The following is a 16696-nucleotide window of genomic DNA, read 5'->3' as shown; positions in this document are numbered from 1 at the left end:
TTACTTTCTCTTAAACACATTGAAGACTGCATCTGCGGGATTATGCGGAGGGAGACCTTCGTTGGACTTCACTTCGGCTTTGAATCCGTCTTGATCCGCGACGTATTCCACTACTCTCTTTCGTCCGTCTCCGATTTCTAACGAATATCTTCCCTGAACCTTTCCTTGAGCATCCTGAGTCTCGCTGTGGCTGATGGATCCTCCTACGTCGTCCTTTCCTCCGATTTGTTCCGCGTATTCAAACTGATAGGGTTTCGGAGCTTCGTCCACTGGCTAAAATGATAAAACGCCAGCCGTTAAATACACCCGGTATCGAGGTGCTAGAAAGTTATGCCAAGTAAAAACTTACCGCGCGTTGCGCCAACACGCAGACCAGCAAAGCGACGAAGCACAATACCTGCAAAACGGAACAGAGTTTAAAATGGCAAAAATTTCACCTCGAAGAAGAACGAAGAGCGCTTCCGAACGTCCCTAGAAGATTCCCGGAGACCTTCGTGGGCACTCCCTAGGAATCTTCTAGGGATGTTCGTGGGTACTCCACTATATCAAAACTTTTTTTCCGATAAACGAGACAGAGTTTAGCGAAATGTTCTTACCTTAATCATCTTGTATCTTCTTCTGATACGATGTACCTATCTTCCGATACGATGTACCTATCTTCCGGCCATATTTATATATTTTTCTCGATCTGTTCAAGGTCGTAAAGGTCATCGCGACGAAGTAGAAATGGTGTCACACCAGTGTCTTCTCAGCCTTGATATTGACACCGTCATATTTTATCAATACGTGTCGCAGTTAAGAAATTATGCCCCTCGTCTCCGTTTAATCGATAAATTTATGTGTAATACACACCCGCGTGAAGAATAATCGAGATTGCCGGCGCCATTTTGGAGCCACGGAGATTCCGCATCAATTTCGTTCGGGATTTAAAATTAAATTAATTTAGTTTAATTTAACGCGATTATTAAGTTAATTTGCTGATTTTCAAGGTGTTAATACCCCGTTTCCGCGTAGGATTTTTCGAGGGTCGCGACAAATTCTTGACTAATTTTCTAGCAAACATCGGGAGGAGTACGAGGAACTGCGCCGGCTAAACGAGGATAGAAAACACCATTTTAACCCTGAGACAGTGAAAATTCTTCTATCGCCCCGGGTGTCACGTCATCCGTAAATATGCAAAGACCGAACGACATGACTTAAGCGTTATTCCCGTTAATGGCTCTACCCATCTTCGCTAAGAATTCGTCACAAGCGAGTATTTGAAAGCTTATCACTCGGAAATATTTTTGTAATTTTGAGGTCCTGGAATGGGCATAAAGTTAAGATTTATTGCGCACGATAGTTTTAATGTTGACTCGAGGGGTCAGACGGACACGGGCGCGCGGAGGAATCGAAAATAGGTTGAGTTCCTTCAAATGTACGTTTCCTACTTCGCTCCGACGTTCGTATAACCCGTTAAACTTGATATACCTGAAAGAATGGATAACGGATTTATAAAATATGTCATCTCGATCTTCTACAAAAATAATTGGCATTGTACAAAATTCGAAGTGCTCCGGCATTGATGACCATTTCGATAAAATGTCACGTAATCCTCGAACCCTCGAAAGCGGGCGCTCGCGCTGTTCGAGCCGAAGTGTGAAAGTATTCCTGTGCCCGAAACTAGAAAAAATTGATCTTTTGCCCATTTTTCTGGCTGCATTTTTTAGTTTTTCACGCGACACAGACAAGCGCTTGGCAGTTTTTAGTGGGGTGCCGACGTCACGTCGCGGATTCCGCTTCCGAGAATGGCTTAAAAAAATTTGTTTTATGTAAATTTTCAGAAACAATAAACTCGTTTCCTTACTCGAGCCCCCCTCGAAGCAAACCTTTCTATAAAAAATAAATTGGCAGAAAATTGTGGGAAAGACAGAATAATTTATGAAAAACTTATAACGCTTAATTTACATACGACCTTCGCCTGGTTAGATGACATCTGATAAAGTATGTCATGTATTTAAATATTATATATTTGTATATGTATATCTACTTTATATAATTACGAGGGATCGGATCCGATCGTCTCCATCGTAATATTAAAGATTTTTTATCCGAATAAAGCGCCGCGTGTCGCTGTAACGAGAGACATATTTTTAGTATAGGTGCCGCTGTACTTTATACAGAAACGTTTTTGTTTCGTAAAACAAATTGTTAAGTGTTCTTTATTTAAAATTAAAGCGAAATGAAAGCGACCGCGTTAAATCTCGTCTGTCGGTAACGCTTAATATTCGAAGCACATTCGTATCGGTTATAGCCAAGCAGTAATAACGCACACGGGTATAGAAGATACTTATAAAGATACATCGACACACGTCTGGCGTACATGCGTATACGTACGGATAATTGTTTGTTTTAAAATAATCGTTATACGTCGTTAGAATTACAGATTTATGCAAAGATGCTACGAAGATAGGTTTAATGAATGGCGATAGCTGCACGAAAGTCGCTCCGGTATACATAAAGAAACTTGTTTAGTACGAGCGAAAATTGTTTTCCACCCGCTGCCAACAAAACATCTGTTCCTAAATGCACGATATTTGTGTTTCTAGTGTCGGAAACACGTGGTCCATCAGACATGATTATGAAAACACCTCTTAGACAAACCCAAATTAGCGGTAGTGTATTTATAAACGATGAATAATGGTTTCGAGGGTAAGATAACTCGTCCTACTTGATTAAGTGTTGCCAAGCCGGCTACTGTGACCAATTTCCTAACGGTCATTGTGCCGACCTCCGAACGATATCGGTATACAAATTATCATCGCGAATAATTAAAATTTAAATTACCGAATCTATTTTTTAAAAATAAAACTATAAGAAGAAAAGCCAGAAAATTAATTTTAAAAATGGTGCCTGTACCGGAGGCTAAGGCGCATCGATTCTTCAAACACGGATAATCGGAATGGCGGGGAGAATAGGTCCAGATAATCGAGTGCGGGGGTAGGAAATCGATTAAAATATAAATTAAATTTCAAAATTATTAAAATTTCATCGACATTTTAATAAATTTAGTTATAAATGAGACGTAGCTAGCGACGTGCAACGGCCATATTTACGCCAACAAACAGTAGAAAGTAGCCGAAACCTGTTAATCTTTCCTTTTAAGTGTGTTAAGAAGAGGTTATCCACTTTCCTAAACCTTTAAAAAAACGTTGTTTTGGTCCGTCGTAGAAGAGGTTAACGACACGCAACTACTTAAAAGAAAACCACCGGCTAGAGGAAGCGGGGTTAACTACATTTTTAACCCCAAACGTTATTATAAATTAGGAAAAAGGCTAACAGCTTTACGGCCCCTAAATTATCGGGTGACGAGTTAATCGTTCTTTATTTATCGTCTCGGTATTTTTAGATACCTTTTTCTGAAGAGGTTTACTTGTACTTGAAACAGCCTTTAAGGATCCCTCCCCTCACGCATCTGTTAAGTGGCACGCCTTAAAGTTGGCAATGCTATAGAAGGGTGAGATGGCGTTTTTGAAAAATGTAGGACGGGTGAATACCGAAAATGTGGAAAAAACAGATCGAGAGCTTTGAAAACTTGATCAAAATTCAAAAAATTTTAATTTTTTTTTTACTTTTTAAAGGCTATTTTACAATCATTAAAGGAGATTTTACAGTTTTCGATTGTTTTGAAATACAAACAGCCTCTCCTAAGCTTCATTCGTCCAGCAGACAATTAAGTATTTATTTATTTATTTGATTTTTAAAATAACTTTTCCGCGATTCGTATATTTACGATAGTATTTCTTACAAAGAGCCTCATTTTTCATTTTTGCCCGTGTATTGTGCCCGTTTCTTCCAAAAAACTTTAACTTTTTGAACATCTTCTGAAATATTTTCCTTCAAAAAATATACATTTTTGATATTTTTAAACAGTTTTTGTTATAAAAAGTCACTCTTAATTGTGCCATTTCTAAGAAAGCGCGTTTTATTACGCTTCTTTATTAATAAAACCTTTGTATATCGAGCCTGCTTTTAAGAAAGACACCTCCCTTCCGAGCCTCGTTTCTTCGCGAAACGTTTACGAGGACACGTTTCTTTCGAACACGTGTCTTTCCTTAAATATCATCCCTCCAGAAACACGTGTCTAACTCAAAAAAATTCTGTTTTATTACATTTCGCATAAAGATATTCGCTTCAAATTTATTCATTATTTTCAAAACACCCGATTTTTTAAAAATTAATCGATTTCTAAGAGAATAATCCGACGAGAAAGAAGAAGAAATTGATTTTGGACGGATTCAAATGGCTCCTCGGTCGAATTAAATCGATCTTTAACTCTCCCGTAGGCCTACTCGCGATATACGTGTGGAGGGTGTACGGAAGACGAGGAGTGAGCGATGGTATTCGGAACCTTTATTTTCGAGCGGGAAAAACATCGCTAGATGGTCCTAAATATGGCGCCGGGGAAATTGGGTCGTACGCGTTATGTTTTTTTGAAATATTCGGGCGATTAGATGGCACTTAAGTAGAAAAAAACCACTAATTCCCTGGTCTCGACACGTGAACAACCGGTTTCTTACTTTCCACTTACGGCGGGTGAAGTGTGGGCATTTGTTTAGTCTCTTCAAAAATGCAAACGCTACCTGTTTCGTAAGTCAACATAACGGGGGAAGGGGGATAAACTACTGACGATTTTGGGGTGTTTTTGTTTCGTGATTTTGCAACAAAAACGGGAAAGTTTCTGTGTAGAGGATGGTTTTTATTGTTGTTGCGGAGCGAAACGCACGCTTTAACCTCTGTCAATAGGACAAATCTCGCGAATTTCAGTCAAATAAACCTTTTTTGGAAATTAGGAATGTTAGAAATACGGAAAACGTACCAAAATGTCATATTTCCAGTTATTCCTCGAAAACAGGTTTTGGGTATTTCGAATGTTCGAAATAGAGTACGTCATTAGCGAAAATGAAACCCGGTAATAAAAATAAACGTACAGGGACGTCGGTAGAAATTAGCGCGAAGCACCTAGTTTCCGACGGGTTTGGCTTTTCAAACAGAATTTTCGACAAATAAATAAACTAGCAACACGAATTTTACGGTCCTTATCGAGTTTCTCGTAATCACGACTAAGAATGCGGTCCAGTTGCGGCAGAATTAGGTCGGGTGATAGTTTGTAGGGACACCCGAATCGAGCTTTAGAATTCCTCCGAAATACCCCGAACCCTGCGTACTTTTAGTAGGCTTTCTATATTTTTACTTTCTGTTAGATAAGCCGTTCGGCACACCGCGTTACACTTAAGTATCTCGATTATCGACGAAAAATCACACTACAGAATAATAAATTGACAATGAATTTTATGTTTATTCGGCATAAAAGTACAGTAATAACGAAATTTCCTGCGCGATACAAATTTTGTTGCGAGAGACCCGCTTATGTACACGTACACAAACTATAGCCCGTGGAAATGGATTTGCTCAGTTAGCCACCTTGGGAAAGTTGCGAAGCGAAATGGCGTATCCGAAAGAGAAAGTTGTCGGACGCTTCACTTTCTCCTTCTGAATCGGTTGTGGACTACGTCTGCGGGATTATCTTCGGAAAATCCCGGTTCGTTGCTCTTGACCACGGCTCTAAATCCGTTTTCGTCGGCCTCGTACTCCACCACTCTTTTTCTTCCATCTTCCACTTCGAATTCGTATCTGCCCACCTTACGCCCGGCTGCGTCGCCACTTTCGCTCTGGCTGAGAGATCCCCCGACTTGTCCGTTCCCTCCGAGTTTGGTGTCGTACTGGAAGTTGTAAGGCCTGGGAGGTTCGTCCTGGGGCTACAAAGTATTCGAGACAAGTCGTTAGTACTAAAACTACCAGCTGTTGCCACGCGCAATTCGGTAGTAAAGGCTAGCGAACCTCGTCGTCTAATGTCGGTGTGGTAGCGAATGTTAATTTGTTAGATATATATTGTCCGCTTTGCGGCGAATTGCTAGAAATCGGTGGCTTAAACGCCTAAAGTGGTAGTAAACTACTAAAGACGGTAGTTTAACACAAAAGTAGTGACTGGAAATAGTAGCTTACTAACAGAATGCTCGATTTGGCAGTTAACTAATAAAATACAAATATATTGCGTTTAATTAATAATTATTTTTAGATCGGTTGCGCTTTAGTGTAAACCGCTAGAAAAAGCTATATTTTTAAATGGTAAGTGCTGAAAAAATATTAAAACGCTTTCAAATAGGGTGAGAAATAGATAATAAAAACACAGTAATCTTATAATTTGATTCGGAGAAAACCACCAAAACTCTCAAAATACGGGAAAAAATACTTACCGCGCGCTGCGCTTCCACCAAAAATACCACCAAAGTTACTAAAAGGCACAACTGTAAATAAGTAAGTAAAGTAAATTAGAGTCGGAGGAAAACTACTAAGAGTCTACCGGGACGACGACTTACCTTAATCATGTTCCGATGTCGACGTCGATGCCGGTCTGCCGCAAACGTCCCCATCTGGCCTTATTTATACGTTTGCTCCAACGTGGGAATTTTCTGCGAATCCGGTGTTTATCTTTATTAATAATGATGATGCGCATTGTTACCTTATGGGACGAGAAACCGTGACCTTCGCCACCCTTAATAACAAGCGAGGTTCCGAAAGTCACGGTCCGTGGCGGGATCTAATGACTATATTAACTTAAGAGCCACCCCCTCCCCGATTATTCGGGTTTCGCTCGCCACCACCCCTGGAAAAACCTCTAAACGGACCTCCGTCGTGCCAAATATGCAAATTAGCTTCTGTTAGGCGACGGTACCGGTTGCGCGCCGATTTGGGCGACGATGTCAGAGAATTAACGACGGATAAATTAACCAGGAAAAAACGGTAGGATAAATTAAGAAGGAAAATTTTAATTCCGTCCCCCCGTTGCTCAACAGTTGTGTAGTTTTTAGATGCTTTTTCCAATAATCGTGAGGAAAGAGGCAATTTAAGTTATTAAATTTTGCCACTTCCGTCCGTGTACGTTAGCCAGAAAAAGGTATTTGGAGCTCTTTTCCTACTAAAATACATATAAATTACGCGGCATTTAGTGGTTTATCTACCAATATAAAAACATGCAGAAGTATATAGTAGGAAGCTACTAAATAGGTTTATTTAGTGGAAAAATACCAAATAAATGTAATACAGTAGAGCGTCGTTAATTGGAACGTCGGTAATTGAAATGGTCGGAAATTGGAACGATTTTCGGTCGGACTGTCGTGCCGAATCGAACGTTTTTGATACTAAATTTACTTCTAAAGTATAATTTTCATGTTTTTATATTCTTCAATATATTTATTTTGTTTGTACAAAATGCAGAAATAATTTTTAACGATACGATAGCCTCGATTATTATTGTAAAAACTTTCGTTAGGCTTAAAATCGACGAAAATTCAACAGGAAGCGACACGCAACGGAGAAAAATTTGAACATCGGACAGGTTAATGTATTTTTTCGTACAAAGTCGGAAATTGGAACGACCCCAGTCCCCAATTGACGCCAATTTTCGACGCTCTACTGTATATGCGAAGGTTTCGATGTTTTTACCTCTGAACAACAAATATCTGATGGTGTTTGGCAGCATTCCACTTAAAAATATGTACAGACATTTTTAATGTGGAATACTACTAAATAAAGAGATAGGGGTTCATGTATTTAGTGGATTTTAACTAATAAACAAATAGCGGTTTTTAATAGTGCTCTATTAAATACGTAGGCCTATAAGAGAGTATTTAATAGTAACTACTGAATATCTCTACAATATTAGTAGATCGGTATATAGACTAAACAAATACGTGCTCGTATTTAGTAGTAACTAAAGAAACTCGATGATATTTAGTGGTTTTTCTACTAAATAATTATGGGGACGTATTTAGCAGTTCTCTAGTAAACAAATATATATTTTCAAGTACTTAATACACTTAAAAAGCTAAGCGAAAGTATTTAGTAGTTTTTTATTAAATAAATAGAAATGTAGAGGTACTAGATAACTAAATACGTAAGAGTATTTGTTACCTTCCTACTTATTAGTAGGTCTGCGGAGGTATTTAGTAGTTTTCCTACTAGATACGGTAGATATTTAGGAACATTTAGTGTCTCGCTACCGAATAAATATTTTGTCTGGCTTACTTTTTCATACATAAAACATGAATTAAAAAAGGAAAGTTTACTTCCCGAACACGTTTAAACCCTGTTTATCGAATGTAGACGTAGCTAGCGTGTTTACCTTTCTCGAATTCAGTGAGTTAACGCAAGAATTCTTTAGTATACAAGCGCGCGTGATGTTGCGACCATTAAATTAAAAGTTCCTCCAGAAAGTTGAGTTTTTTTAATGGTCGCGGCTCACCCAAGAATTATTATAACCGGTAATTTGATGGTTTTATTTTAATTCTGCGGTCTCTAATAATAACTTAACCCGTAATTAGAGTTATTCGGTACTTGTGAATGAGTATTTTCAAATATTTAGCAGTTTCTTGCCGGATATTTAAAGATATATTCTAGTTTTGCACTAAATAAGTAGGTTTGGCGGTTTAGTACTTTCCTACTAAATAAACAAACATTTCGAGGTATTTATTAATTTACTACCGAAAAAAGAAGTATTTTATGCCATTTGGAGGTTTCCTACTAAGAAAATAAATATTTGGAGGTATTTATTACTTCTCCACTAAATAGGTTAGGTTGGCGTTTCGTGTCGTTCGAAGGTTTCCTACTAAATCATATTTCTCGTTATTCGGTAGCTTGGTACTAAACACATATAAAATATTTACTAATTTCTCACTAAATGAGTAGTATCTAGAGGTTTCCCACTATATAAACGAGTATTTAAGGGTATTTACTATTTTTCCACTAAATCAAAAGAATTTTATATTTATGCTTATATTACGCTTACGTACTTAATTTCCTACTAAGTATGTAAGCATTTATTTCTAGGTATTTAATTGTTATTAAATAGTTAAATAGAGGTATTTAGTAAGTTTCTGCAGAATAAATAAGTATTATAGAGGATCCTCAATAATACTTCAAAATATATAATTTATTAGAGTTTCGACTTTACAATACATAACTGTAACACTAAACATCTTCGATGAAACAATCGAATAATAGTTACGTAATACCATTGTTAGAGGAAATTACAGAGGCAAATGACGAGAAAACACTACACGAATACATAAAATGCTTAAATAGTAAATTAAGGCGATTAATAGTTTAAACACGCGTGACACACACCCATCGTTACGCGTTTAAACTTTTATAAACAAACAACTACTAACCCGTTATAGATAAAGCTCAACCAATGCCGAATTATCGGGCTAGCAAATGGCTATAATAATATTAATAATTTAAGATAATTTAAGATAAATTATCTTAAATTATTAATATTATTATAGCTATTATAGCTCAACCAATGCCGAATTATTTGCTAGCCCGATAATTCGGCATTGGTTGAGCTTTAAACTTTTATTTTGATTGGCTAGTTTTGGGCTGTACAACTTTTTAAATTATTAAATCGAAATCGAGAAGCTCCTCTAGTGACAAAATTTAAATCCTTATTTTATTCACTAGGGGAGCTTTTAAGTACAGTAATATACAAAAAACATTTAAAATTAGAATCGGTGGTTTAAAACGAGCCGTTAATTCGGCAAGATGTTTCGAGAGAAAGAAAAATTCTCTCCGTTTTCCTTAATTTGGCAAAAACTAAGTAGAAGGGTAGCGAGAAAAATGTAGCTTTTACGTTACATTAGCCGTGGGTGTATTCTCGACCGACACCGAATAACGTTGGCCCACCCTCGGGCATTGCATCCGGAGAGGAATCGACATTCGATCCACCAAGTTTGTCCTCGGTCACTCGTAGTGACGGAAGTTTCACGCGTTGGAATAGGTGTCAATTTTCGCTATAGATATTGTAGGTTCTACGGCCCTCGTTTTCTATCAAAAGTACGTTTCTTTCTATTCGTAACTCCGTGAAATGCGAAGAATAGGCCACCAAAGCCGATTGTGGTTCGAAATGTATATGCTACCCGTCTTTTTAAGAGAGTAATAATAAAATTTCGGCGTTATAAGCGATTTTTGTGGGTTTTTCGGATCGGAAAAGTCAATAAATTCAAATATTTCGATATCTCGTATAAATATTTTGTATTACGCAAATAAGTACTCGAAACAAAAAACAATTTGCGATAGTTTAATTACGACAAAACCGGGTACACAAAACAATGTCGCTGTGTAATTTTTTAATTTTTTGATATAGTTTTGAAGGCATTTGTCCCCCACGAACCTTTCTCGCAGAAGCCGTATATTTTCTCGCGTGATTAACGATGGAAATACAACCGTTTATTGACCGGCACCGCCTAGTCTCTTCAAGTAATCCTCTGCCACCAGTACAAATTTACCCGCGGGTGGTTTTGTGGTGGCTCTGGGTCGTGGCGTTACGTGACGTACGGGTTGAGCGGGTTGCTGGGGTTCTTCGTAAGAAGAGTAAAAGTTGACGTCGTTAGGATTTTCGTTTCTGGTACCTTGTTCGTTGGTTTCGATGCTCTCCACTCTGTAACCGTTTTCGTCGGCGATATATTTCACTATTCTGAATCTACCGTCGGCTAGATTCAACCCGTAACTTCCTAAAACTCTGCCATTTTCGTCTCCTTGCGCCACGTGATTGCTCGTACCGTTGGGTCCTTGCGCCGTGTATTCGAACTTGAACGGTTTCGGACGTTCGTCTTTATCCGCCTGAAACGTAACGCAGCTAATTAGTCGTTAATACGTTTGCCTTCTTTCGTGGGGATTCCATTAATCGAATCGAGAATTTGCGCTACCGTCTTCGGTAAACGAATAGGAACCACGAAGATTCTCGTCTTAATATAAATCTCGATTGTTACAATTATTTAAATTTCGATTCGACGATATATAAAAATTTCGCATAATTTAGTGAGAAAATTTGGCGTTATACTTACCAGCTGCGCCCCAATACACAGCAAATAGGCCGCGAGATAGACCAGCTGTAAAAGAGAACCAATTGTTAGGTAAAATCTTTACTTTAAAGTCGAAAAAACCCGGGAAAAAGTGCATCGAAATCGACGAGAAGTCGAATGCAACGAGTAATACTCGATTATCCGAAGCCCTCGTTTCCAGTACAAGAGCGGAGGAACCCAAAGTAGGATCCACCCGATTACACACTACGAAGCGATCGTCCTTACCTTAATCATGTCGTATGGCTTCTTGCGATGTTGCGAAGATCCCGCCTGTTCTTATTTATACTTTTGTACCGGTGACGGATGTCTAACTGGGGTCGATAGGTCGTCCGTAACAATAGAGAAAAATGGTGTCATCCGAGTGTCTTCGCAACCTTGATAATGACGCGGTCATAATTTACATCGACGTGCTACGATTTTTGAAAATTTCTCCATTTTTCCATATTTTAGTAACCATAAATCAATCGAGATACTCATTACGTTCGAACGAACCTCGACTTTTGGTCTTAAATGGCCGAGTTTTACCCATTTCTCTCGACTAGGTTAAGTAAACTGCCGATAATATACGGTGTTTGGACCACGTTCCGTACGCTAAACAAACAGATATATTTTTCCGGCCGGGTTCGGCGCGTTAACGACGTCTTTAAGAATGCGCCAACCGTACTTTTCCTCCGCTCGTTACGGAGTTCGGCAGCCGACGAAGGAAGATCCGTGGCCGAAAACGGTATAAGCGCTACAAAATTTCGAATTTGACCGCTTTCGAACGGGTTTTTGAACTCGTGTTTTGTCTAAATTTATAAGTTATTTATATTTAATCTTTAGATTATTTGCACCGGTTGCATTTGTTCCGGTAACCGAACGCTCAAAAAATGCCGCGACACGTCTTAAGGGTGACGTTCAAAAACACCGTTTGGCGTTATTCCGTAACCCCTTAAAGAAATTTTCTTACCCCGTTATACCTTAAATTTAGTATTCGACGAAAACCCTACGGTAAGATGTATAACCAGAAGCGGGCTTCTTACGTAAATACCAGAATAAATTGGGCGTTTTGTTGCATAATTTTGAAACGCGTGACGTCCGCGGGTTATATTTGCCTTTTTTATACATAAATGCCAAATTCGGATCGATAAACGAAACCCGGATGCATTTACGAATAAGTTTTCGCGCTTTCGACGTTACAATTCGGCCGTTACTTATCGTAACTGCGCGCTTCGATAAGCGTGAAATTGCCCCGACCGCGAAGATTCGAAAGCTGTTCGCAACTTTAATTACATTTTTATTAAATTTATAAGGTTCTGGCATTAAAGTCTCATTAATAAAAGAATTTCGTGGAAAATCTTCATTTTTGATTAAGAAACTCTTCTGCTGTATTTTCGAGATTTTTCGCTAAGTACAATAATGGCGTTATTTCATAAATATTTGAATAAATCGCCTTATAAAATTGCGCAAGTATCTACATTGTTTAAACCGATGCCGAACAAAACAATATAAACCGAAATCAAATTATTCGCATCTCGGTTAATTATAGAGTACTTGGCCGATTTCGGGCTACGCCATTTTTCAAATTATGTATTCGAATCGAGAAGTTTAAATCCTTATTTTATTCACCGGGGCAGCTTTTAAGTAATATACCAAAAATTTCAAAATTAAGATTCGGGGTTTAAAACCCGAAAAATTCCCGAATTTTTATAGAATTAAAGAAATAAATTTTCGTTATTCTTTCATTTTTTGTCGCGAATGTGGCGGAATATTAATAGAGAAATGCGTATAGCTGGAGGGGGAAGACGACTTCCAGTTTCGACGCGGGACGAAATAAAAAGTAGCGCAACGTCGTTACGGATCTCATTCGCTTTCCCCCACACGTCCGCTAACCGTGACACATATTGCGCGCGGTAATTTATGAAGTTTCGGAATCCGTAGAAAACAACAAATTCCTCTTTCGTGAGCCGCCATCTTCTGGCATCTCTCCAACTCCGCGCCTTAAACGTCCCTTTTCTATATATGGAGCGAAAGGAAGTTCGAACGGACGCGTCCTCGCCATATATCATCGTAAATAGCTCGGTTAATAGCAATAATTTAAATTTGTCCTCCAACTTAGGGAAGTTTCTTCGAGTTTTTTGGGGTCTCGTAACCGTTACGTTATTCCATTATTTATAAACGGGAAGATAAACGTCCGAAGAGACCTTGTTTATGATAAACTACGCCGAAGCGCGCGATTCGATCTTCGGGGTGTTAGATGTTATCTCGCGCGTACGGAATTCTAACGAACCGGAACGGATCCTACGGTACGGCATTGCCGGGTCTAACCCGGAGGTTCGGAAGCCGCCATTAACGTTAGAGTTTTATAAATTCGGCTCCAAAAAATTACACCGGTCGGCATTCGTGTGGCCGAAAAAGGACGAGTCCGAGCTTAGCGTCGCGCCGCTCTTCCCCGTTTCGAATAAGAAAAAATGGCCATTTTTATAGAATTTAAGTTAATTCGAATAAATAAATTAGCAAATTTTAATTTAAATTTATTTAATTAAAGATTTAATTTTTACGAAGATAGCGAAGATACGTTTGCCACCTCAAAAATTTCGAATAATCGCGGGGTTCCTATCGTCGGAGTAACAGAAATAATGATAATTAACGTATCTACGGATCTACGATTGATTTTAAGTAATTCGTTGAAAGAATCGTGTCGTAAATATAACAAAATTTTATTTAAAACACGAAAGAAATTACTTTAAATTAGAAGAACGCGAAGGTTCCGGATCCCTCGGGTGTAAAATCAAATAGGCCTAAATTATATTGTGTCTTTCCGGCATTCTCCGACTTAAACGACTCGTTAATTTTATAATTTTAACAAATTGAAATGCCATTTTTCCGTACAAAACTTCTCTTTGGTTTAAACCGACTTTCGAACCGAGAAAGTGGATTTTTGTCCGAATATCGTGTCTCGATAATTAATTTCGAAGCCGTAAAAATCGAATTTGTTTAGATTTAATTAAAGAAAAGCCACGTTCTCGTTAGTTTATTAAATAAGTAAACGGGAAATATGTCTATTTTAATTTAATATTTTACTTAATGTCACTCGGAATGCGATTACATCCTTCACACAAGCTCGCGACCTCTTTAATCGCGTAATTCGAGACACTCGGGTAGAAAAGTAAAGTTCTTTGTGGCTTTTTTACCTATCGAATCTGTTCGTATATTTTCTAGCGCTATTTGCTTACGGATTTATTTATCCGCCATTTCCTAGTTGTTCGTCAAAACAAGCTACACCTCGAGTTTACACCCGGAGCATTTATTCGTACGACATTTCCCAGAACCTCCTACGACGACCTTCGCCTTTTTCTATATTATAATTAGCCGATAAATTACAATATCGGACGATACCGGATTGCCTTAGATCGAAATATTGCCAGAAGTAACGCGTTCGAGTACACTTCTTACGCTAGACAACGAAGAAAAATTTTCCTTCCGGGGGTAGTAAACGCGACATATTGACGAGGAATACAGACGTCGGGAGCACGAGCCGACCCGTTTCTCCAGCTGTTTTCTTTCTTTACTTCCTAGGAATCTCGTCTAGCAATTTATATACATTAGGCGTGTCGTATATTAAGTCTGGCCGGCTCCTCCCACTTCTTTCTCGCTCTTCGCGCTCGTAGATTATTTCTAATTTAACGCGAATATTCATCGTCTCGAAAAGAATAACCCTTACGATAAAGCTTTAAAATTCAGTTCGTACGCTCGGTGTTAGTTAGTAGGGTCGTTCCGGTCGAGATACGTCCTCGGAATACGCGTCGCTCCGATAATTAGTTTGGTTTTGATGGGTGAACTGCGACCCGTTCGTTGTAACTAGTGGAGTGGTTTCGGAACTAAACCCGCTTTTAATAGTCGATAAGCCCGAAGGGACGTTAGAATCGACGAGTCGTCGAGCCGGCCTTCGACCTTCGCAATATTTATTTCGCCTCGTTGTTTTGGTATCTTGTATTTTTCCGAGCGAAACGTAATAGAATTTACAAGCTTTTTGATGAAAATGTACATAGATTTTCTCGAAGAGGAAGAAAATGAATCTTTTAAATGTTAATGGGGGCGAGATGAGGAAGACGAGGAAAACCGAAAAGAACTGCAAGAAATAAAGGAAACTCTCGGGAAAACGAGAAGAGTTTTAGAAACGATACGATGAAAACGGAAGACGGAAACGAACGAAGTTCGTAAAAAGTTAAGAAAAGACAAAGGAGGTGGAGTGGAGTAATGGCGTAATGCCACACGCGGGCCGTTTGCCAATGGAGGACGACTCCCGGGAGGACTGTTTATGGGTTTGTCCCTATTTAGGCGTTAGACGGGTGATGGAAACCCTCCGAAAACAAGGAAGGGACAAAGGATCTTCGTAGATGAGCGAAGTCGGGTTAAAAATAAGGGAAATTCATAAAAGATAAGATTAAGAAATAATAGGAATACGAGAGGAGGCTAAAGAATAAACGAGATTAATATTAATAGACGAGTAAGATGAAAACGGAGAGATTGGTAGATAACGAGACAATAATATAATACAAAGAGGAAAAGCGCGGAGAAAAGCGAGAGGAGTAGAAAGAATATGGAACACTTACGGGAAGCACTCTCCGTAGTCACTTTTTTTTTGACCAAATGCCGATCGATTAAGGTTAGTCGTATCGCTCCGGAGACCAAAATCGAATCCGAATAAATCGAAAAGCCCCGGGATCTTTTCGGGCCCGTCCCTAACCACCCGGCCGTCTATTGTGAGTCCGGGGGAACGAATCCACAGGGACGCGCTAAAAAGAGGCCTTCTTAGCGCCCGCGGGGTGGATAGTTTTAAAATGTTGGAGTAATTAAGCTTTTTTACGATTTTTAAATACGAAAAAGGCCAACATTTTTTAGTAAACGTTTCTGTAGCCACGAAAGTAATAATATGCCGAAATTTGCAATTCTAGCTAAAAACTTTTTCCGCGGATGAATTCGCAGTCTTTAACATAGATAAGTAGGGCACACGATACACACTTTATGAATGAAAATATGTTTAGAAATATCTTCATTGAGAAGCAAAATTTCGGGTTTGAAAAACGCGAGACGTGACCCGCTTCGAGTGATTGTTGAGCCGAATATTAATCAAGAAAAAATAAAACGCGAATTTTAAATGCTTCAATTAAACACGCCGATTAATTTTAAAAGTCGTTTATAAGTGTTTGATAAATTTAAAATTTCTCTTCCGGTTGGATGACGATGACTCCGATAGAATTCGCCATTTTAAAAATTGGATTCGCTGACATTTTTTATCAGATGTTTTTTCTAGTGCTGCCACCCAAAAATAATCTTATAAATTTATTTTCGTTTTTGGTGCAAAACCGAATATTAATAAGAAACTTTCGGGAAAAAATATATAAATTAAATATTACATAATCTTAAACTGGTTAGGGTCGTGTTTGCACAGACTGGATGTGCGAACGCCCCCTAAATTTTAAAAACAACTTTCGAAACTTGTCTAAAATCTAAAAATATCGAAATTTTAATATTGTGTACCCGAAAAATTTCTTTTTAAAATACTTTAAATTAAAATTTTAATTAAAAGTCTTTAATTAGTTATTATTTGATGAAATTATTACTTATTCTGATATATATATATTTTGAAATTCGTGAATTTTTTTTACGAAACTAGTTCGACTTTTACAATAAATTTTATAGAAATGGAGCCGCATACGGAATGCCTTTAATTTCCGAGAAAATTGAGCTGT

General features: G+C 38.3%; 3 protein-coding genes across 3 annotated transcripts; all 3 read right to left on the bottom strand.

The window, feature by feature from the left end:
- LOC136968577 (cuticle protein 10.9-like) lies at positions 1 to 605 on the bottom strand. The gene is made up of 3 exons (XM_067262576.1): positions 597 to 605; positions 350 to 397; positions 1 to 273 (listed from the first exon to the last, which is right to left on the bottom strand). The coding sequence occupies exons 1-3, from the start codon at positions 603 to 605 to the stop codon at positions 1 to 3; spliced, it is 330 nt and encodes a 109-aa protein (XP_067118677.1).
- Positions 606 to 5314: 4709 nt separating this feature from the next.
- On the bottom strand, positions 5315 to 6520 carry LOC136968593 (cuticle protein 10.9-like). The gene is made up of 3 exons (XM_067262593.1): positions 6420 to 6520; positions 6297 to 6347; positions 5315 to 5798 (listed from the first exon to the last, which is right to left on the bottom strand). The coding sequence occupies exons 1-3, from the start codon at positions 6471 to 6473 to the stop codon at positions 5520 to 5522; spliced, it is 384 nt and encodes a 127-aa protein (XP_067118694.1). The 5' UTR covers positions 6474 to 6520; the 3' UTR covers positions 5315 to 5519.
- Positions 6521 to 10226: 3706 nt separating this feature from the next.
- LOC136968592 (cuticle protein 16.8-like) lies at positions 10227 to 11259 on the bottom strand. Its single transcript, XM_067262592.1, has 3 exons — positions 11187 to 11259; positions 10944 to 10988; positions 10227 to 10719 (listed from the first exon to the last, which is right to left on the bottom strand). Exons 1-3 carry the CDS (start codon positions 11193 to 11195, stop codon positions 10327 to 10329), a joined length of 447 nt encoding a protein of 148 aa, XP_067118693.1. The 5' UTR covers positions 11196 to 11259; the 3' UTR covers positions 10227 to 10326.
- Between the last annotated feature and the right edge of the window lie 5437 nt (positions 11260 to 16696).

This window comes from Centruroides vittatus, unplaced genomic scaffold, assembly GCF_030686945.1.
Source record: "Centruroides vittatus isolate TY-2023 unplaced genomic scaffold, ASM3068694v2 contig_15, whole genome shotgun sequence".
NCBI classification, from domain to species: domain Eukaryota; kingdom Metazoa; phylum Arthropoda; class Arachnida; order Scorpiones; family Buthidae; genus Centruroides; species Centruroides vittatus.
This window is presented reverse-complemented; position numbering and strand designations above follow the sequence as displayed.

What these genes read in the sequence shown, in the direction of transcription:
- LOC136968577 (XM_067262576.1), bottom strand. An exon ending in GCGTGTTGGCGCAACGCGCG is followed by an intron (nt 274 to 349) that starts GTAAGTTTTTAC and finishes TTATCATTTTAG; the next exon opens with CCAGTGGACGAAGCTCCGAA.
- LOC136968593 (XM_067262593.1), bottom strand. Translation starts at nt 6,473, where the DNA reads ATGGGGACGTTTGCGGCAGACCGGCATCGACGTCGACATCGGAACATG. An exon ending in GACATCGGAACATGATTAAG is followed by an intron (nt 6,348 to 6,419) that starts GTAAGTCGTCGT and finishes ACTTATTTACAG; the next exon opens with TTGTGCCTTTTAGTAACTTT. An exon ending in TGGTGGAAGCGCAGCGCGCG is followed by an intron (nt 5,799 to 6,296) that starts GTAAGTATTTTT and finishes AATACTTTGTAG; the next exon opens with CCCCAGGACGAACCTCCCAG.
- LOC136968592 (XM_067262592.1), bottom strand. An exon ending in TGTGTATTGGGGCGCAGCTG is followed by an intron (nt 10,720 to 10,943) that starts GTAAGTATAACG and finishes GTTACGTTTCAG; the next exon opens with GCGGATAAAGACGAACGTCC.